At 48.3% G+C, this 22,609-nt stretch overlaps 2 protein-coding genes across 2 annotated transcripts in view; one reads left to right on the forward strand and one right to left on the reverse strand.

The window, feature by feature from the left end:
- Window positions 1-158: 158 nt before the first annotated feature.
- Window positions 159-18,637, reverse strand: NALF2 (NALCN channel auxiliary factor 2). The gene is made up of 3 exons (XM_083722362.1): window positions 17,692-18,637; window positions 7,631-7,802; window positions 159-5,266 (listed from the first exon to the last, which is right to left on the reverse strand). Exons 1-3 carry the CDS (start codon window positions 18,475-18,477, stop codon window positions 4,878-4,880), a joined length of 1,347 nt encoding a protein of 448 aa, XP_083578488.1. The 5' UTR covers window positions 18,478-18,637; the 3' UTR covers window positions 159-4,877.
- Window positions 18,592-22,609, forward strand: part of LOC310836721 (uncharacterized protein) — a gene marked incomplete at its 5' end in the record, with an annotated part of 135,592 nt that continues 131,574 nt past the window's right edge. The window contains one exon of the mRNA XM_083722451.1: window positions 18,592-22,052. Coding sequence (XP_083578577.1) covers window positions 18,592-19,614 — 1,023 coding nt within the window. The 3' untranslated portion in view covers window positions 19,615-22,052. The remainder of the gene's footprint in view (window positions 22,053-22,609) is intronic.

Consider the following 22,609-nt stretch of genomic DNA (forward strand, 5'->3'; position numbering starts at 1 on the left):
ACGCCCTCCCAACAGATGTCAAGGAGATAAAGAACTACACAACTTTTAGAAGACTCTGAAGGCAGCTTTGTCTAGGGAAGGTTTTAATGGTTGATATTTTACTATGTGGAAGTGGAAACTCAACTTGCAAAGCTGAAATAATGCACCAGGAGGGAAAGTTATCATCAATTCTTAACATTTTATTTCTTTACTGGGTTAAACAAGGAGCAGAGAAAACCCCTGATCCAAAATACAATGGAACTGAAAGCGTTACAGGTACAGAGACTACTGAAAACACAGAGTAGGATAATAGTTTTAATACAACTGAATTATAGCATGGTTTTGTTGTTTGGGTTGGTTTATCCCCCTTCCCCCCTCCCTCAACTCCCAAACTGTTTTTGGAAAATAAATGTAATAGGAACTAGTGCAAAAAAGTTCTAAAGATGAAGCACAGTGTGTCAAGTGGCGTAAGAAAACTGTCCCACCCCCTTCCAAAGACACAGTCGCTTTATTATGACAGTTGGCTCGTCTGCACTTTCACTAGACCCTTATTTGGATTATATTGTGCCCCAATTAATTCCTCTGGGTCCTAGAGCTTTTCTCATTCTTCCACGGTTGTTCCTTGCGAAAATCCAGTACCACTTACCAAATGACATTTTGCCAGCTATGCAGAAAGTCCAAAGAGAGATTTTGCTTAAGGGCTCCTCCACACTTCCACTCGACCCATATTTGGATTGTATTGTGTATCAATTAATTCCTAGTTTCTTGTTCTGTGGCCACACCTTGCATAAATCCAATCTTACCTCTGAATCAGATCTTTATCAGACATGTAGAAAATCCAGAGATTTTGCTTAACTGAGCAAATAACTTTGAGGGTAAGAGCTGTTTGACAATAGAACAGACTCCCCCGGAAGGTGGTGGACTCTCCTTCATTGGAGGTTTTTAATCAGAGGTTGAATGGCCATCTGTCAGGGATGCTTTAGTTGTGATTCCTGCATTGCAAGGGATAGGACTAGATGACCCCTGGAATCCCTTCCAACCATACAATTCTATAATTTTGTTCTATGATCTTTAATTCAGTGGATAAGATCAGATTTTCACAAGGCACAGCGGTGGATCAACAACAAGAAGTCTCAGAATCATGGGAACGAATAGCAGCATGATATGACTGAAATATGGGGCAAGCAAAAGGGTAGACAAGCCCTCTGTTAAGCAACACTTCCACACATCTGGTGAGATCCAATTCAGCAGTTAAGATCAGACTTTTTGCAAGGCACGGCAGTGGAAAGAATGAGAAAAGCTCTCGGACCTGGAGGAAATTAATTGGCACATGACACAATCAAAACATGGGGTAAGCAAAAGTGTGGATGAGCCCAGAAAGGAGAAAGTAGGACAGAAACAAGGCAGGGAGAGAGTAGAAAGGAGGTTTTAAAATGTTGACTTCAGCAACATGACTTTAATCTTTTAAACCTCACCACTATGTACTGTAAAAAATGACTTGTTTTCCCCCATGGCAGGCCTGGCCTTGGTGCCTACAAGCACTTGAGAAGGGTTCAGCAGCAACCAGGCCCCGGGTCTCTGAATGACATCCCCCCAACCTCTCTTAGCTCACCAGATCTCACTCAGTGGAGTGACAAGAAGAGGCAAGCATTGTTTCAATGTGCTGGGGCTTTAGTCCACCACAAAGGCCCTTGAAGTATTTTCAAATGAGATCATTAAAATAAAAATATATAAAACAAGCATTGTAAAGCAACATTTAAAATGAACCCACACAACACATTTTGAATACTAGATCAGAGCACCCCCCCACCCAATTGCCCTTGCCAGTTCCATTGGCTGCCTGGCCACCTCCCACCTCCAGCTTGTTTGGTTTAAGGACTAGAACTTTAAATCATAGAATTGTAGAGCTGGAAGGTGCCCCAAGGGTCATCCAGTCCAACCCACTGCAATGCTTCCTGGGGGATGCTTCTCCAGAAATGTCCTCTTGGACATGGAGGAAAAGTTAGAAGTGCCTTTTTAGGGTGACTAAAAATTGGGGATGGGTGGGTGGGTACTGCTGCATTCTTGGACTGGAGAGTATCACGGTAAAGCCATGTCCTTCTCAGAAGGTGACATTATTTGTATTGCCAACCATCAAATGAACAGACACAACTCGGGGCAGAAAATGATAGGGCTCTAAACACATTTTTGCACTGAAAAGGCAGGTTTTAAACAAAAATGCAAACACCACCAGCCAGGAGGTGAGGTGGCAGTAACAGCAGAATCAAGACCTTGGAGTCAGGGCCCTGTGCATCCTGCCTTGTCTCATTCGGGCTGTAGTAAACAGTTCCAAAGAACTGGAAAATAGAGGCAGAAGCATTTTCTCTGCATCACAAATGATGGGAGAAAGTCGGATTTCATAGAATCATAGAGTTGGAAGGTATCCTCCAAGGGCCATCTCATCCAACCCATTGCAATGCAGGAATCTTAGCTAAAGCCCTGACAGATGACCCATTGCCCCCCAACCTCTCGCCTTGATGTGAAAGACAAAAAATACCCAAAATAACTTTAAAAGAAACACAAAACTGTGCATATACAGTGGTACCTCAGTTTATGAACTTAATCTGTTCTGGAAATCTGTTCTTAAACCAAAACCATTCTTAAACTGAGGTGCGCTTTCCCTGATAAGGCCTCCCGCCACCGGTGCCCTTCCACCGTTTGGATTCCGTTCTTAGAGCGAGGTAAAGTTCGCAAACCAGGACACTACTTCCAGTTTTGCGGAGTTTGTAAACCGAATCGTTCTTAGACTGTTCTTAAACTGAAGTACCACTGTACATGTAAAAAAATGGGGTCTTAACAGGCCACAAACTTAACATGAATCAACAGTGTGATGCAGCAGCAAAAACAGCTAATGCAATTCTAGGCTGCATCAACAGAAATCTATGGAGTCCAGAACAAGGGAAAGAATAGCACCATTCTATTCTGCCTTGATCAGACCCCACCTGGAATCCTGTGTCTGGTTCTGGGCACCCAGGTTTAAGGAATTTGGCAAGCTGTAAGGTTTGCAGAGGAGAGTGACCAAGATGATTAAGGGTCTTGAAACCAAACCTTGTGAGGAACAGCTGAGGGAGTTGGAGAAGGGGAGACTGAGAGGCCACATAAGAGCCCTTCAAATATCTGAAGGGCTGTCACAGGGAAGATGGAGCCAGCTTGTTTTCTGCTGCTCCAGAGGTGAGGATCCAAACCAAAGGATTTAAATTTCAAGAAAGAAGGTTCCAACTAAACATTAGGAAGAACTTTCAATGGGTAAGAACTGTTAGAAGGTGGTAGATGGACTCTCCTTTCTAAACATGAGATAGATGGCTATCTGTTGGGGATTCTTTATAATGATGATGATGATGATGATGATGATACTATGATTACTGGATGAACTTTGGGGAAAATTCTCTTTAGCAGAGCAGGGACAGTTCAAATAACAAGGAGAAACTCAACATTCAAAAGGGGAATCTGTCTCTTGACCGTTCTGGGCCAAACGAGACCTAACTTTAAAGACTTCATTTAAAAAATGGTTTCTTTAAAAAGCCTGGCTAGCAGCAATGGAAAGGGTGTGGGTTTTTTTTTTTTTAAATCAATATCAGGATCACAGAAAGTGGGAAGGCAGGAGTGATTTACTGTATTGGATTCCTGCATTGCAGGGATTTTACTAGAAGACCCTTGGGACCCTTTCCAATTATACCATTCTATAAATTTAACCCTTTCCCTTCCAAGCTGCAGTTCTGCCAATAAACTCTTACTTCAAATATGAGGGAACTCCCAGTGATTGCCAAACCAGTTCCAAAAATGGAAAAATTGGACCACACCAGTGGGGGTGGGAGGAGGAGCAGGAGTGGACCTGCTGTTGGTGGCATGTCCTAGGACATCTCCTGGAGGACAAGGGTGATGCACGCATGGACTCAATTTAAGCTCTTTAAGGAGCAAGAGAATCACACTTGAAAAACCGTATCATAGTAGAGCTGGAAGGAACCCAAGCGCCATCTAGTCCAACCCATTGCAATGCTGAAGAGCCAACCCATCACATAACATGGCTTGACCAAGAGCACTGAAAAGGTTGCTTGGGAATTATTAGTGACTGATGGAGGGTCCTACAGGTGGGGGCAGGGGGCAGCAGGGCAGTGCACCATCACAATTATAGTTTGGATTGGGCTTAGAGGATGATGGAGGAGGAAAAAAAAAAAAAAACGGATCTCTGCCAAGCCGTTTCTTTTGCCCCTAGGGCAAGTTACCCAGTATGGGGAAGAGATCACTGTGGCCCCATAAACGAGACATGTTATGTGTGGTGGCGGCCAGAGAAGTGGCCCTTGGTGGGCCGGGGGGGGGGGGTTGCCTTTCCTAAGAAGGCAGTTCTTTCCAAGCCCCACTGTGGGCCTTTCCTCGGCCTCTGAGCCTCTATGAGGCTGAAGGCCGACAGCTTGAGGCCTGCTGCCGACAGAACCATTTTTCCCTGCAGAGACCCAGCCTGAGGTCTGCAGCCGATCAAACCCTTTTCTCCAGAGGCCGTGCCTGAGGCCTCCTGCTGACATAACTCTGTTCTCCAGAGGCCCAGCCTAAGGCCTGCTGCTCACTGAGCCATTTCCCCCCAAGAGGCCCAGTCTGAAGCCTGCTGTTGAACAATCGCTTGTTCCCACAGCCCCCCAAACGCTTCAGAGACTCACCCACTGCAGGGCGGGGCCTGCGATGACCTGCTCTGGGGGGTGGGAGGGGGCTCTGCATTGGGGTGGCTTTGTCTGTGTCACCCCCAGTCCTGTGCCACCGCCCCCGCCACTGTAGGGAGAGCTTCATTGTGCCCACCCAAACCCCTTCTTTCCTCCAGGTGAGAAAAGAGCTGGAGGTTTCCTTTTTCCCTGCCTTGCAAAGGAGGTTCACTCGTCCCTTGCGAGGGTCTCATCCATGGTGGGGTAGGCCCCCAAGCTTAGTCCCCCGCTGCTGTGCACGCTCGAGAAGGACACCATGGTGTGGAGGAGCATCAGGACCAGGACGCAGAACCGGATCTTGCTGTTGCTGAGGCGGGACCCTGCAGACACTGGCAGCAGGGACGGGTGGTGGTGGTGGTACTGGGTGTGGTGATAGTAGAGGTTGTAGTGCTGCTGCTGCCGTTGCTGGTGGTGATGGGGGGTGTTGTGGTGTTGGTCGTGGAATGGCTCTGATTTGGCAGATGCATTGCGATAGCCTTCCAGGTGCCGGTCGCAGGAGTCCCACCGCACATCACAGCACTTGGCTTCCTGGTCAGGCAGCTCCCTCTCTAGCAACCCTGGCAGAATGAGAACAGAAACAAAGGAGGAGAAGGAAGAGGTGGCATCAGAAATGGCACAGGTCTGGCAAACGCTACCTTCAGGAGATCTCACTGGTGTACAGGAAACCAGGGTTGCACTATAGGAACCCTCAAATAGGCAGTAAAAAAAGCAAGAAACAAGCATTTGGAGGGAATGTGGCTTCCTTTCTATACTAATGCACAAGGCATGGGAAATCAACAAGGTGAATTTAAGCCCTTAATCATAGAACTGAAGAGTTGGAAGGGATCCCAATCATAGCTGTCAACTTACAGATTTGAAAATAAGGGACCAGCAGCCAAAATAAGGGATTTTAGTAAACCAACTGAAATACGAAGTTAAAAGGGACCAGATAATTTTGGAGAGCAGCGCCAGTTTTTTGCCCTTCGTTTCCAGAGGTTGCTGCTCAAGACACCAGCAGATGAAACACTGCAATTAAATACAGTGGTGCCTCGCTAGACGAAAATAATTCGTTCCGCGAGTCTCTTCGTCTAGCGGTTTTTTCGTCTTGTGAAGCACGGCCATTAGTGGCTTAGCAGATTAGCGCTATTAGCGGCTTAGAAAAAGGGGGGAAGGGAAAAAACTCGCAAGAACTCGCAAGACGTTTTCGTTGTGCGAAGCAAGCCCATAGGGAAATTCGTCTTGTGAAGCACCTCAAAAACGAAAACTCTTTCGTCTAGCGAGTTTTTCGTCTTGCGAGGCATTCGTCTTGCGGGGCACCACTGTAACTACAAGCAGCAACCACTTCTCGCGCAAAACGAAATCTAAGCTACGAAGATGCTGCTGCAGTTCTGTATCTTTTCTCTCGTGCTCCATCTGCAGCTCTCAATTCCATCAGGTGGGGTGGGAAGAGGGGGGGGGATACCCGAAGTAAACCCGCAGATCAGACCCTCTATGCTAGTCTACCACTACAAATCTATGGGAGAAGTGCTTGTGGTCCTTCCCTTGTAGCCCTTGGAACACCTGCCTGCGCCTCCGCCTCCACTTCCTCCTCTCTCTGAACTGCTTTCTCTATGGTTGCCCTCGCTCTCCTTTCAAGGCTCTTCAGCAATTCATAGGCCATGCCAGGCTGCCCATCTCATCCGGGTCCTTCGGTGGCACAGCCGCAGTACGGCTGAGCGGGAGCGGGAGCGACGGGCAGAGGGGAGGCCCCAGGCAGAGACGCTCTGTTTGGCGGCTGCAAGGAGGATGGCGGCAGAAGGGCCCGAGGCTCCCATCAGTCCCGGCGGGGAGGGGCTCCCAGGGGCTGAGGCTGGTGAGAGGAGGCCGGAGGGGGGTGGGCCGGACAGCCAAGCAACACAGTTGGAGCCTCCCTCCTCCCTGTCTGGCAGGGAGGGAGGGAGAGGAGCTGCTTCCTTTGAAACCCGGGAAATTTAAGGGACATCCATCAATAAGGGACAGCAGCGGGGCATGGTGCTGGAATAAGGGACTGTTCCTCTAAATAAGCTGTCCCTTGAAAGCTATGACCCCAATGGTCATCTGCTGCAACCCCCTGTAGTACTAGGGTTTCAATGGGCCAGCAGTGGAAAAGCTTGAAAAATATGCATTTGGCTGGGTGGTATAAGAACTTAAGGACTTTGGCTTTTGTGGAAAAAATGACACATAAGCTATGTGTTTCCAGGCTGGGGGATCCAGGAGGCTTCTATGCCACCTGGTGGGACTTTCATTTCCAGTGCTTTGGACACAGATGCTCAACATTTACCATCCATGCCAACTTGGGAAGTAGGAATGTATCAATTTTTATCAGTGTGTCTCACCATTTCTTTCTCTTTTTATTTATTGTTTGTTTGCTTGCTTGCTTTGGATATGGATTGATGCAATACCCTGCTACTTCACTTTTGTGTTGGTAATTGTGTTAATATCTTTATTTTAAAAAAAAACAACACTAGGCAGGCTTTGGACAAGTCCAAGGCTAACTCCCTGTGGATAGTATCTTGGACAAGCAGAATATATTATTTGTCCAAATATACAAATCCAACAATCCCAATGATCAGGGAATACAAGCTGTTTGACAGTAGGACAGACTCCCTCGGAAGGTGGTGTGCTGTCCTTCATTGGAAGTTCTTAAGCAGAGGTTGGATGGTGTCTGCCAAGGATTATCCAGCTGCAACTCCTGCATTACAAGGGGTTGGAATAGATGACTCTCAGGTTCCAATTCTACAATTCTATGATGAAGATGGTGGGCTCTCCATCAGTAGAGGTTCATAAGCAGAAGTTGGATGCCTATCTGTCAGGGATTTCTGAGCTGAGATTTCTGCATTGAAGGAGGTTAGACTAGATGACACCTGGGGGCACTGCCTCACTCTACAGTTCTCTGATTCTATAACATAGATTCTAAGCCTCACCTGTGCAGATGAAGCCAGGCAACCCTCCATAGATCAGCTCGTCATTGTCGGGCAAGACGAAGGGACATCTTGTTTGCACCTCCAGGCAGTATTGCTTGCATGGGATCCGGTGTTGGCACTGCAGTTGGGTCACATTGAAGTACTCAGAGCACAGCCATGCCTTGTAGACAGCCTGCAGGAAGGGCGGAAGGAGAAAGGGGCTTTAGAAAAATGGAATCCACAAGGTTGACACAGGTGTGGACGCAACAGGGAGCAGCCTTGCATGCTCTGAAGGTAGGAATAAAGAGAAACACTGTACAGAAAGAATGTAAACCCAGCACCCTTGCAACTGGATTTGGAATAAGCGTAAGAGAATCTCTGGTGCATCAGGCTAATGGCCCGGCTGGTCTAGCATCTTGTTCTCACAGTGTTCAAATGCCCCTAACCATTGAGGAATAAAGGAATGCCTCTGGACCTGGACTTTTGCACGTTCTCAGTCAGGCAGACAAACAGAACAGGTGCTGCAGATCACTGCAGCAGCTCCCTCACCATCCATGTCTCTTGGTCCCACGGACCCTGTGAGACAGCATTCCAGGCATCCCCCTCAAACTCTTCTGCTAAATGCCCTGTTTACAAGTTATGGTCATGAGAGCTTCTCCTGCTGGACTTTTTCCTGTAATATTTCAGCCTTCGCTGATTGTGGGGGTCCAGGGTCTAGCGGGTGACGCTGCTGCCTCTTGCTCCTACGTTTGAACACTAGGCTGAGCAGTTGAAACCTAACCGGAACGCACTCATTTTTGCCACCAATTCAAAGTATAAGCACAGAGGTTAGGAATAAGAAATAAAGCTCCGCGGTATCTCCTCTTAGTAGTTAGTCAATGTGCACAGGTCCCACAGAGGGTAAATAAAATCTATCTTATAAACTTTCCTCTGCATGACACAGTTCAAGTTGGCACCAGAGCATTTCCTTTCTCTCTCAAAATATTGCCCCTGGCTTTACAAATAATGATGTTCTACTACAGTTATTTGCTTCCAAATGCTACCCTCCCCACTGCCGGCAGCCTTTCTCTCTCCCCCCCCCTTCTCCTTTGTCTAGCTTTGTCTACACTCCTTTCTGCACCATCATCCTGCTTCGTTTCATGTTTGATTTCATTATCTGTCAAAATGGGTGTGGGTGTGTGATAACTCCATTCAGGAGAGAATGGATAACTAAAATCTGGGATGTAGTCATGCATGGTTAAGCTTCCATATATTGTGAGAACCAGAGTTGGTGGACAGCAAGATAACGTCTTCATCAAGAAATGGAGTCATGTTATAACGGAGTAGCACAGTAATACAGCACAGCTATGATTCCTGCGTTGTAAGGGAAATTCCTGCGTTGCAAGTTTAGACTAGATGACCCTCACTGTCCTTTTCCAGTTCTATGATCTAAGAACACCAACTCTCCTTGGAGAAATCTCCTCACTGGAGATTTCTAACTAGGGGCTGGATGGCCATCTGTCAGGGATTCCTTCGCTGCAATTTGTGCACTGAAGGGGGTTGGACTAGATGGCCCTCAGGGTCTCCTTCCAACCAGGCATAATTCTACATTATGATTCTATGATTCTACATTATGTAAACCAGTGAATAAATGCACTAAAAATTAATGCTAACACCACCATCAATAAAGGGCTTCATTTAGCAACGACACCATCAATAAGGAGCGTCAGGCTCCAAATGTTTGTGGTGGTGGGGATATCCTTCTTGCCTCTTTTTCGATGACGCTAGAGAAGGAGAAGTTTTGAGAGGGGCTGTTTCCTCCCTTCCCGTCCTTTGCTTGTGGCTACCACTCGCTCGCTCACTCCCCCAAACTTGGTTGCGCTGCCCTGACGTGCCCACTCCCACATGCATCCTGCACATTTCTCTGGGAAGCAGATGTGGTTGCCATGGCAGCCATGAGCTGAGTGTTGCGGCTGGACCAGGATTTCCCAGCAGGAGAAGGAAACTGGCGGCTTTCGAAGGGAAATGACGGACAATCCTGCTTCCTATGCAATTCATAGAATTGTAGAGCTGGAAGGGACCCCCAGAAGGGTAATTGGGACCAACCCCTTGAAATGCAGGAATCACCACTAAAGAATCCCTGACAGGTGGCCATTCAAACTCTGCTTGAGAACAATCAATGTAGAGTTGTAAGGAAGGTGCCCCAACAGTCATCCAGTCCAACCCCCCCCCCCCCCCGTAATGCAGGAATCACAACTAAAGCATCCCTGGAAGATGCTATAAAACTCATGGAAATGTGAGGTGTGGACCTGCCCCACCCACAGGTTGTGCTACCTAAGAGAGCGAACTCTTCTCTAGCCTGCCTTGAAGGGCTACTGTGTGTGCCGAGCTTGCACAGATGCTCAAACATCTCATTAGCAGTGCTCATTTCCCTGCATTCATGATTTATGAGACAGACCCAATCCAGATGCTCTGACCGCAATAAAATTGCAATTCCCAATAACTGCTGTCTTTAAAGGATAATTTTCTTTTTCTTTTTTGCAGGTGGTGGTGGTGGGGGGGTTTGCTTTGCTTCTCAGAATTATATTGTTTTTATTGTTCCATTTTAATCCATGTATATTTTATAGTTACGTTTCTATACTCAGGAGTATTTGAAGAGCAAGCATCGAATAAACTGAAATGCTGCAATGCAAATATGTGCGGAAGAAATGAAGGAGGCCGCTCTGCTTTTCAAGGGAGGAGCAGGCAGCGAGAGCAGCACTGAGGAATCATAAGAGGATTTCCCTAATCCTCTTTTAAAACCATCCTGTAGGAGGGAGTTCCACAGCTTAACTCTGTGCTGCATGAAGGACTTCCTTCTCTCTGAATCACATCCTTGCAAAGGATCAGACAATGGGGATAGAGAGATATGTGGTCCCCACCCATTTTTAACATACAAGAAAGCTGTGATTCCTGCACTGCAGGGCTAGATGGCTGTTGGGGTCCCTTCCAACTTTATAAGGCAAACCTCTGCCTCTGGGAAACGGATGAAGCTGTGGGGGACTGCTATGTGCTGCTGTCCTGATACCACAACATGGATACTTGGGATGAACTGGTTCAGGAAGAAGACATTCCCCCAAAACTAAGTCAGTGCCCCCTCCCTGGCATCAGTGAGGTGTAGTGGTTAGAGTGTCGGACTAAGGACCAGGGAGAGACGGGGGTTCAAATTTTCTTCCAGCCATGAAGCCCACTGGGAGTGACCTTGGGAGCCAGCCACTGCCTTTTGGCATGACCTACCTAACAGGGTGAGGGATGCGGGTGGCGCTGTGGGTTAAACGGCATTTCCGTGCGCTGCTCTGGTTCGTCGGAAGAGTCTTAGTCATGCTGGCCACATGACCCGGATGCTGTAAGCTGGCTCACTCGACCAATAAAGCGAGATGAGCGCCGCAACCCCAGAGTCGGTCACGACTGGACCTAATGGTCAGGGATACCTTTACCTTTACCTTACATAACAGGGTTGTTGTGGGGATTAAATGTGGCCTAGGACCTGGAGACCAGGGTTCAAATTCCCACTTGGCCACAAAGTTTGCAACTCATCTCACTCACCTCACAGTGGTGTTGTTAAGGATTAAATGAGGAGGGGGTTGTTGTGGGGATTAAATGAAGCCTAGGACCTGGAAACCAGGGTTCAAATTCCCACTTGGCCATGAAGTATGCAACTCATCTCACTCACCTTCCACTTGGCGATGAAGTTTGCCGGGTGTGACCTTAGGGGCCTGTCGCCACCTTCCACCAGCCTAACTCACCTCACTCACTTCACTCACCTCACAGTCGTGTTGTTAAGGATTAAATGAGGAGGGGGAGAACAATTAAAGCACCACCCCCAGCTCTTTGGAGGAAAGCTGGGGTGTAAATGCCGTGAGTAAATAAGCTCAATCATGGTAAGATGTAATCTGCACTTCTGGAGGCTGGAAGCCAAGGAGAGTGGTGGGGCTCCTGTCCCTTCAAAAGGAAAATGAGGCTAGGGTTGCCACTCATAAGAACATAAGAAGAGCCAGTGTCCCATCTAGTCCAACATCCTTCTTACACAGGAGCCAACCAGATGGGAAACCCACAAGTAGGATCCCAGCACAAGAGCGATTCTTTCCACTTGTGGTTCCCAGCAGCTGGTATTCAGAAGCATTGGTACCTCCAGCTGTGGAAGCACAGCAGAGCCATTGTGGCTAGTAACCATTGAGAGCCCTCTCCACTATGGTGGGCATCAATGCCGTCTGTGGGAATTTCTTTCATCTTTCACAAATCTCCTGACTGCCATGACCGTGCAACCAACGGAATGACGAGTGAGAGAGGAGAGCTTTTTTCAATCCACTTTCTCCATGCCATGCATCATTTTATAAATTTCTACCATGTCATATCGTCCTCACCTTTTCTCCAAATTGTCCCAAATTGCTGCAACCTTTTCTCCTTGGGGAGCCACTCCAATTGCCTTGACTGCTTTGCTTGCCCTTTTCTGAACCTATCCCAACTCCACAATATCCTTCCTGAGGTGAGGCGGCCAGAACTCTACACAAATGTACTGTAGATTTGCATAACGGGGCATTATGATACCTGCAGTTTTGAATTTTCAGTTCCTTTCCTTATGACCCTTAGCATTGAGCTTGCCTTTTTCACAGCCACCAAATACTAGGCCACCTCATTTGGATGAAGAATTTGCAAGAACCCGACCCACAAAGATCTTTCAGATACCACCACAAAAATGGGCTACCTAGTTATTGGTACTTCAAAGGTACTTCAAAGGTTTTGGCCTAAAAAGCCTTATGTGCCTTAGGATCCCAATACAACCCAATTGGAACCGCCCCAGACCCTACGACCATCATTTGAAGCCCTTTTCTGTGCTCCCATTCCATGGGAGGCCTGCAGGTTGGCCATGTGTGAATAGGGCCTTTTCAGTAGTGGCTCCCACCTAGTTGAATGCTCTCCCCAATGAGAGCTCTCCTGGCACCATCATTACATAACTTTAAGTGCTAGGCAAAAACATTTCTTTTCTGCCAAGCCTTTTTGGCTTTTAATTAATAATAGAATTGTAGGGTCTGAAGCGTTCTAGGGCTCATCTAATCCAACCCTTGCAATGCAGGAATCTCAGCTAAAACACCCCTAACAAGTGGCCATCCAACCTCTGTTTGGAAACCTGCAATTGAGCCACCTTAGTTAACATCAATAGTAATTTTATGATACTATATCTTTAACTCCCAGGCAAATATAAATAAATAAAATCCTATTTTGCCAGGTCTTTGGCTTTTAACTACGACCTTTTTTTGCACATATGATAAGTTTTAATCTAGTTTGTGTGTATATAGATATACAGTGTTTGGGGGGGAGTATTTGATCCCCTGCTAAATTTGCCCATTTGCCCTCTGATGAAGAAATGACCAGTCCATAATTTTAATGGTAGGTTTTTTTGTAGCTGTGAGAGACAGAATAACAACAGGAAAACCCCCAGAAGACAAAGGTCAGAGATTGATGTGTATTATAATGAGTGAAATAAGTATTTGATCCCCTATTAACCAGCCAGATGTCAGGCTACCTGGTATCTTCACTGTATGTAATGAGCTAAGATTAGAAGTGCCTGCTGTCGAGGTCTTACCTATAATCCCAGCTCGTTACAGTACAGTGGTACCTCTGGTTACGTACTTAATTTGTTCCGGAGGTCCGTTCTTAACCTGAAACTGTTCTTAACCTGCAGCACCACTTTAGCTAATGGGGCCTCCCGCTGCTGCTGTGCCGCCGGAGCACGATTTCTGTTCTCAACCTGAAGCGTATGTAACCTGAAGCGTATGTAACCCAAGGTACCACTGTACACCAGTATACTAATATCTTTACAAATAAAATAAATTACCCTCTAAGAGACCAAAGCAGCAAGCATACCAGCCATGTTCTTCTCTGGATTAGTTAATTATACTGGAATTGGAAACCTGTTCATAGAATTATTGGATTGCCGAGTTGGAAGGAAGCCAAAGGGTTATCTAGTCCAACCCCGTGCAATGCAGCAACTTTCCCATCCAAGCTACTATGTGTTTCCTACAATAAATAACTTTATCATTTGCTTACCAACAGGCGTGTATTTGCAGCAAGCCATAGCCGACTTTCTAACAAAGATTCACTAGTTCATTCTGCATACCAAAAAGGCTTCCAATAGGTAATCAACCCTGTAATCCCATTGCAATGTATTTATGAATTGCATTTCTATCCCGTCTTTTTCTTGTAAGAGCTCAAGGTGGCATACATGGCTTTTCTGCTCATTTAACCTCCACAATAACCCTGCAAGAGAGGTTAGGCTGAGATACTACCTGGTATCTTCACTGTATGTAACGAGCTGAGATTAGAAGTGCCTGCTGTCAAGGTCTTACCTATAATCCCAGCTCGTTATAGTACAGTGGTACCTCTGGTTACGTACTTACGGTAATTTGTTCCGGAGGTCCGTTCTTAACCTGAAACTGTTCTTAACCTGCAGCACCACTTTAGCTAATGGGGCCTCCCGCTGCTGCTGCGCCGCTGCCACGTGATTTCTGTTCTCATCCTGAAGCAAAGTTCTTAACCCGAGGCACTATTTCTGGGTTAGCGGAGTCTGTAACCTGAAGTGTATGTAACCTGAAGCGTATGTAACCCGAGGTACCACTGTACCTGTACAAAAGACACCTGTCGACAGAAGCAATCAACCCAGCAGATTCCAAAGTAGCCACCATGACCAAGACCAAAGAGCTGCTCAAGGATGTAAGGGACAAGATTGTAGACCTGCACAGGACTGGACTGGGCTACAAGACTATTGCCAAGTAGTTTGGTGAGAAGGTGACAACAGTTGGTGCAATAATTTGCAAATGGAAGACACACAAAATAACTGTCAACCTCCCTCAGTCTGGGGCTCCATGCAAGATCTCATCTTGTGGAGTTGCAGTGATCATGAGAACAGTGATGAAGCAGCCCAGAACTACACAGGGAGAACTTGTCAATGATCTCACGGCTGCTGGGACCATGAAAACAGTTGGTAACACACTACGCCGTGAAGGACTGAGATCTTACAGAGCGCGCAAGGTCCCCTTGCTCAAGACAACACATGTACAGGCCTGTGTGCAGTTTGTCAATGCACATCTGAATGACCCAGAGAAGAACTGGGTAAAAGTGTTGTGGTCAGATGAGACCAAAATTGAGCTCTTTGGCATCAATGCAACTCGCTGTGTTTGGAAGAGAAGAAATGCTGCCTACGACCCCAAGAACACCATCCCCACCGTCAAACATGGAGGGGGACATATTATGCTTTGGGGGTGTTTTTCTGCTAGGGGGACAGGACACCTTCACTGCATTGAAGGAACGATAGACGGGACCATGTTTCGTCATATCTTGGGTGAGCACCTCCTTCCCTTAGCCAGGGCATTGAAAATGGGTCGAGGATGGGTATTCTGGCATGACAATGACCCAAAACACATGGCCAAGGCAACAAAGGAGTGGCTCAAGAAGAAGCACATTAAGGTCCTGGAGTGGCCTAGCCAGTCTCCAGACCTTAATCCCATCAAAAATCTGTGGAGGGAGCTGAAGGTTTGAGTAGCTACTCATCAGCCTCGAAATCTTACTGACTTGGAGAGTATCTGCAAAGAGCAGTGGGACAAAATAACTCCCAGGATGTGTGCAAACCTGGCGGCCACCTACAAGAAACGTCTGACCTCTGTAATTGCCAGCAAGGGTTTTGCCACCAAGTACTAAGTCATCTTTTGCAAAGGGATCAAATACTTATATCACTCATTATAATGCACATCAGTCTCTGACTTTTGTCTTCTGGGTTTCTGGGGGTTTTCCTGTTGTTATTCTGTCTCTCACAGCTCCAATAAACCTACCATTAAAATTATGGACTGGTCATTTCTTCGTCAGAGGGCAAATGGGCAAATTTAGCAGGGGATCAAATACTTTCCCCCCTCACTGTATATGATTGCTTTTATTTGCAGTACAGTGGGACCTCGGGTTAAGTACTTAATTCATTCTGGAGGTCCATTCTTAACCTGAAACAGTTCTTAACCTGAAGCACCACTTTAGCTAATGGGGCCTGCTGCTGCCGCCGCGCCGCCGGAGCACAATTTCTGTTCTCATCCTGAAGCAAAGTTCTTAACCCGAGGTACTATTTCTGGGTTAGCGGAGTCTGTAACCTGAAGCGTATGTAACCCGAGGTACCACTGTATATATCAGCAATAAGCCGAGGTTCATACAGAGCTGATTTTTTTTTAATTAAAAAAATGGTTTCATGTATTTATGTTTGTTCATTCCTTTAAAATATTATATGTCACTTTGAGACTAGTACGGTATATTTAATTAATAATGATAGCATTAATAACGTTGCCACAGAACAGAGCTGTTCACTTGCTGCTGGACTACAACTCCCACCCTCCTTCCTGACCTCTAGACATGATGACAACTGGGGCTGATGGGAGTTGGAGTCCAGCAGTATCTTGCAACAGGGGCACATATGCCTGCGGGAAACCAGCATGCGGAACATGAGCAGAAGAGCAGAACAAAAGCCTGCTAGGTCAGGCCAAAGGCCCATCTAGTCCAGAATTCTCATAGTGACCAACTGGATACCCCAAAGGGAGATCTGCAAGGAGGACCTAAGCACAAGAGCAACTCTCCCCTTCAGTGGCTTCCAGCAACTGGTACTCAGAAGCATTGATGCCTCAGATGCTAGAGGCAGAGCACAGCCATTCTGGCCAGCAGCCATCAATAGCTTTCTCCTTTTCAAAAATCTGTTCAGTCCTCTTTTACAGCCACTCACCACTGCCTCCTGCCTGAGTCCCATAATGTAACTGGGTGCTATGGAAGACACATGAACTTCTGAGAGTTGGTTTCCAGCAACTGGTATTCAGAAGCATTCCTGTCTCTCACGGTGGAGGCAGAGCATAGCCATCATGGCTAGCAGCCACTGATGCCAAACCTCTCCCAATTCACTGACCCTCTGTTTCCCCTGCTTTTACTGTTTTCCTGTGCTTTTACTACAATTCCATGATTCTGCACCTAGATCCGAGCCATGCTACCTCCCGCACAACCTGGACTCATCCCTCAAGCAGGGATACAAGACCAGCAGCCCCTCCATTTCTTCCCACACAGGGGCCTCACATGGTACTTCAAATGAGTAAGGTAGGCAGGCAAATGGGGTTATATTAGTCACCCTTGAGCTCAAAACAGGGTCTGCTAGCCATCCCTGAAGCAAAACAAGTAACTTACTCCCAGAGAGCCAGTGTGGTATAATGGTTAGAAGGTTGGACTATGGACCTGTGAGAGCTCAGGGTTCAAACCCCCTCTCAGACTCCAGGAAACTCACGGGAGGCGGGGAACACAGTATCTACTTGTCAGTCTAACCTACCTCTCAGGGTTGTTGTGGGGATCAATGAGGATGAGGACCTGAGGAACCAGGGTTCAAATCACTGCTCAGCCCTACAGCTCACTGGGTGCAACCTTGGGGTCCAGACACTGTCTATTCTGAAGCTAACCTATCTTGCGGGGTTGTTGCAGGGATTAAATGAGGAGGGGCTGGCCCCTAAAGTGGAAATAAGTGCAATGAATAAATGTAATGAAATAAGAGAAAGCCCAGATTCCTTCCATGGGAGAGGAAGGAGCCTAGAAGGCAGTCTCAGCTCCTGGGGTGACCCCCCATTCTACAAATTCTCACAAGTGAGAGCAAGTGTGGTGTATAATGATACTATAATAATAATTTATTATTTATACCCCACCCATCTGGCTGGGTTTTCCCAGCCACTCTGAGCAGTTTCGAACAAAATATTAAAATACAATAGTCTGTTAAACATTAAAAGCTTTCGCTCGGGGTTGGATAATAGTGTAGAGGTTAAAGGGCTGAATTATGAGCTGGGTGATACCAGGGTTCAAATCCCCACGTGGCCATGAATCTCATTGGGTGTGACCTTGGGAGCCAGTCTTTGCCTCTCAGCCTACCTTGCAGGGTTCTTGTGGGGATAAAACAGGGAGAAATATGGTATGTGCGCCACACTGAGCTCCTTAGAGAAAACAGGGCAGTCTATAAATGTAATTAACAACAACAACAGAAGCAACGATGACGACGACAACCCTACCTTGCAGTCTCTCAGGCAGGAGCGCACGGAATAGTCCTCGGCCTGCAGGTACTTCTCCAGCAGCTCCTCGAACTCCTCGTACTTTTCCTGAGCGTGTTGGTCCAGCCTCTGGTAGGCCTCGAGACAGCTGCTGCAGGCCTCCCCGCGCTGCGCCCCGCCTGCCGCCGCTGCCACGTCGGCCAACAGGCTCCGGAGGCTGCAGTCCAGGCTCTCCGCGGCGGCCATGCCCAGCAGCAGGTCCCAGACGGTGTAGGCTTGGCAGAAAGGGAGCCGCAAGCCGCGGAAGTGCCGCTCCAGGAAGGCTAGCTGCGGCGGGGACGCCTCAGCAGGCGCGGCGGCCGGGAAGGCGGACCCGGGCGGCCCTTGCAAGAGGCGGCGGTGGCTGCAGGCAGAGCTTAAGTCCAGGCAGGGCTGCGCCGTCGGGGCCGCGCCGTCGGGGCTGCTCGCCGCCGCGGCTTCTGGTCTGGGAGGCGCGGCCGGTTGGCCACAAGCTGAGCTCAAGTCCTGGTTGGGGCAGAGCCGCACCTCCGCTGTCGGGGCTGCGCCTCCACCGCTCCTCACCGCGGCCTCCGGTTGGGCGACGCTCCTATCCTGGGCTCTGAGCTGGGCCCCGGCGGCGGCGCAAAGCCAGAGCCGGTCGGAGAGAAGGACGGTGAAGAAGAGGAGAGAGGCCAGCGACAGGCGCCATTTCTGGGCCCGCTCCGAGTCGGCGCACGGTTTCTCGGGGGGGTTCGGCGGGGTTCGGATGCAACGGCGGCGGTTCTGGGAGGCGGCGCCGCCGGTCATATTTTTGGAGGGGGCGGCGGCGGGGGGGCTCCGGCTCCTCTTCCTTCTCGGGGCTCCTCTCCGCACCCCCTCCCCGGTAATGTCACCGGCCTCCTCCTCCTCCTCCTCCGCGGCATGGTGGCTCGGCGACGACGGGCGGCGGCGGCAGAAGCATCCCCGGCCACGAGGCGACGCGCGGCAGCGGCGCCCCCCGTCCGCCGCCGCGCCCTCCGCCGCCGATCCCCGCCCCGAGGGCGCCCCCAGCCTCTTCCTGCCGCTGCCGCCGCGGGGCTGCTGCTGCTGCTAAGGGCTCCCGCCGGGCAGGGCATGGTGCTGCGTCGCCGCCGACGGGAGGCCCCTCACCATGGCCGGCCCCGGCGCGTCGGCATCCCCCGGCTCCGGCTCCGTCCGTCCGTCACCGCTCGGCCCTCCTCCTTCTCCCCCTCCCCCCCATCCCCGCTCAGCTCCGACGGGGCCTGGCCGGCCGGCTCGCTCCCGATCGCTCGCCGCGCGCCCGCTCCGCCTTCGCCCGCTTCTCCTCCGGACAGCCGCGTCGCGGAGCAGGAGCCTGGCGCCGGGGGGAACTCCGCCTGCCCATCGCTCGCCTTCAAGCCGTCGCCATCTTCCGTGAACACCTTGAGGAATGGGGTGGGGAGTGGGCTGCTGCTGCTGCTGCGCGAGGGCGCGTGCGCGCTGCTTGCTACCGGCCCCAACACCCCTCGAGCCGGCCGCGCGCTTCCTCCTTCCCTTGGCCGGACAGCTAGTGGGGCAGCGGGCAGAGACTCCTTCTGGGGTCCCCCTCCAATCTGGCTCCCCTCAATTAACCCCCCCTCCGTTACCCCTTCCAGGCACCCTCTCCGGGCAACTTTTTCCCCGGGAGGGACGGAGAAAGGGCCTCGGGCTTCCGTCGACGGTTCCCGAGCATCTCCATTGTCGCGACAGCCTCTCTCCGCCGGCGCTGTGGTTCTGAAAGGACAGCTCCGGCCAGCCTTCGGCCAAGAAGCACGCGCCGCCGCCGCCGCCGCCGCCGCCGCTCCTACATTTCCTGGACGCCCACTCTCTCGACTGTGGAAGGGACTCCCTGGGAAGGTGGCGAGCTCTCCTTTGTTGGAGGTTTTAAAGCAGAGTTTGGACGGTTACCCGTCAGGGATCCTTTAACTGTGATTCCTGCATTGCATGGGGTTGGATGAGAGGAACCTTGGGGTGCCTTCCAACTCTAGTATTCTATGAAGCACCTCCACACCCCTCAAAGGCATCCTCCTTACAAAGGAGGGCGCCTTCAGTTCGTCTGCCTCCCAGAACCTGTAGAGGCCCATTTCCCCTGCCAGGTGGTTGAGGGGGGGGGGTCATGACAATTGTGGGTCCCCCTCTGTTTGGTCTCTATCACATCCTGTGCCTCCCCCATCTGAGAGTCTGAAGTAGCTGAGACAGTCACTCCTGCTTGTTTGAACTTTGCACTCTGATGGGGGATAATAAAAGTTATTATTTTTCATTTGTGACAGTAGAACAAGGCCTTTTCAGTAGTGGCTCCCCACCTGTGGAAGGTTCTTCCCTGGGAGGCTCACCTGGCACCATCTTTAAGTGCCAAGCAAAACAAAAACTGTTCCTTTTTCTCTATGCCATTGATTCTTAGCTTTCTGTGGCCTTTTGCTCATGGGTCGGATGTTTTAATGCAGTTTTTTAAAAAAGAAAAGAATGATTTTTAAAAGTTTTCATTTTTTATTTTTAATGTAGATTTTAATCAATGCACTTGCTCCTTTTGTAACAATTATTTAATAATAATAATTTGAATTGTAATTAATAGTGAAGAGAATTTAAATGTAATAATAATGACATACCCCACATTTCCCCCCCCCCCCAAGGATCTCAAGCTGGAATAATGGTTCTTTCCCTCTTTTAAACCTCACATCAATCATGTAAGGTAGGACAGGCTAAGACGCAGTGGCTGGCTGTGCCCATGTTCCCAGGATGTTGAATGTATGAAACACATTTTATTATACTGTAGTCTGTATAACCATGTTAGACAGCTTCTAATCAAACCAATATTAACAGAACAACCTGGATTTGCTGACTCCTTTTATGTTAAAGTTCTCTTTGAGGATAAGACTGATTCTATTACACTGGCTGCAGCACAATTTCTCTCAGAGGCAGGAAGAATCAGAAATCAGTATCTATGGGCTAGAGCTCCTCTGTTGGCTAGCAAAGCCACTCTTACGCCTTAATAACTGTTGATATATGCCATTTGTTTTACTGTGCATTTTGGGTCTATGAACTACAATAAAGCTGTGTGTGTGGAAACCAAGCCAGATGACGAACGGTTAAGGGAGTTGGGGGTGTTTAATCCAGAGAAGATTCAATGATTCCATAACCCTGTGAGGTGGGTCAGAGTGAGTGACTGGCCCAAGGTCACATCAAGTGACCTTCATGGCTGAGTGCAGATTCACATCCTGGGCTCTCTCAGGTTCTAGCTAACCACTCTAACCACTATGTCACCACTGGCTTTTTGGTTTGTCTAGACTTCTCCTCCTTCTCCTTCTCCTAGTCCACTTTTCCCCCAGACTGGGACTCAAGGCTGCTTATGATTAAAACAGTGTGGTTGAAATACAGATAGTAACAACAGCACTATTCAAAACCTCTTTTCCTTAAAAAAAACCTCCCCAATAATGATCAGTTCCCCCAAAGCTTTGGCATTTTTCATACCAATACTTTCTTCAAAATGCGCAACAAACTCAAAATAATCACTTTGACATTTTTAAAATCCATTAAGCAGTTGTAAAACACCAAAATGGTATGATTTTTTCCTTAATCCAAGTGCCCATCAACAGCAATTGCATCACAGCATTAAAACAGCTTCATCCTGCAGAAGGCCATTCAAGGTGGGGAGCAGCAGGTGAGACATAGGAGGGAGCCTCAGAGCCCAGATATATCTCCCCCTGCTTGGTCTTGAATTGGTCTTTGACCATAATAATTATTACCACTATTACTCCCCCTGCTTGGTGTTTTTCTGGAGACCTCTGCCCGGGCAAGAGAGCCTCTGGGCATGACTTAGGGGGCTGGTCACTGCCTGTCAGCCTAACCTCTCTTGCAGGGTTATTGTGGAGGTTAAATGAGCAGAAAAGCCATGTATGCCACCTTGAGCTCTTACAAGAAAAAGACGGGATAGAAATGCAATTCATAAATACATTGCAATGGGATTACAGGGTTGATTACCTATTGGAAGCCTTTTTGATATGCAGAATGAACTAGTGAATCTTTGTTAGAAAGTCGGCTTGGCTTGCTGCAAATACACGCCTGTTGGTAAGCAAATGATAAAGTTATTTATTGTAGGAAACACATAGTAGCTTGGATGGGAAAGTTGCTGCATTGCACGGGGTTGGACTAGATAACCCTTTGGCTTCCTTCCAACTCTGCAACCCAATAATTCTATGAACAGGTTTCCAATTCCAGTATAATTAACTAATCCAGAGAAGAACATGGCTGGTATGCTTGCTCCTTTGGTCTCTTAGAGGGTAATTTATTTTATTTGTAAAGATATTAGTATACTGGTGTACAGTGGTACCTTGGGTTACATACGCTTCAGGTTACATACACTTCAGGTTGAGAACAGAAATCGTGCTCCGGCGGCACAGCAGCAGCGGGAGGCCCCATTAGCTAAAGTGGTGCTGCAGGTTAAGAACAGTTTCAGGTTAAGAACGGACCTCCGGAACAAATTAAGTACATAACCAGAGGTACCACTGTACTATAACGAGCTGGGATTATAGGTAAGACCTCGACAGCAGGCACTTCTAATCTTAGCTCATTACATACAGTGAAGATACCAGGTAGCCTGACATCTGGCTGGTTGATAGGGGATCAAATACTTATTTCACTCATTATAATACACATCAATCTCTGACTTTTGTCTTATGAGTTTCTGGGGGTTTTCCTGTTGTTATTCTGTCTCTCACAGCTACAAAAAAAATTACCATTAAAATTATGGACTGGTCATTTCTTCATCAGAGGGCAAATGGGCAAATTTAGCAGGGGATCAAATACTCCCCCCCAAACACTGTATATCTATATACACACAAACTAGATTAAAACTTATGTGTGCAAAAAAGGGTCATAGTTAAAAGCTAAAGACCTGGCAAAAGAGGATTTTATTTATTTATTT

The sequence above is a fragment of the Podarcis gaigeae genome (genome assembly GCF_964106915.1).
Source record: "Podarcis gaigeae genome assembly, chromosome: Z".
Lineage (NCBI taxonomy): Eukaryota > Metazoa > Chordata > Lepidosauria > Squamata > Lacertidae > Podarcis > Podarcis gaigeae.

Excerpts from the sequence above, each read along its gene's own strand:
- NALF2 (XM_083722362.1), bottom strand. The coding sequence starts at position 18,477 with ATGACCGGCGGCGCCGCCTCCCAGAACCGCCGCCGTTGCATCCGAACC. Across the intron at positions 7,803-17,691 it reads CCTGCCTGAGAGACTGCAAG|GCTGTCTACAAGGCATGGCT; the intron begins GTAGGGTTGTCG and ends CCCTTCCTGCAG. Across the intron at positions 5,267-7,630 it reads GCCTGGCTTCATCTGCACAG|GGTTGCTAGAGAGGGAGCTG; the intron begins GTGAGGCTTAGA and ends TCATTCTGCCAG.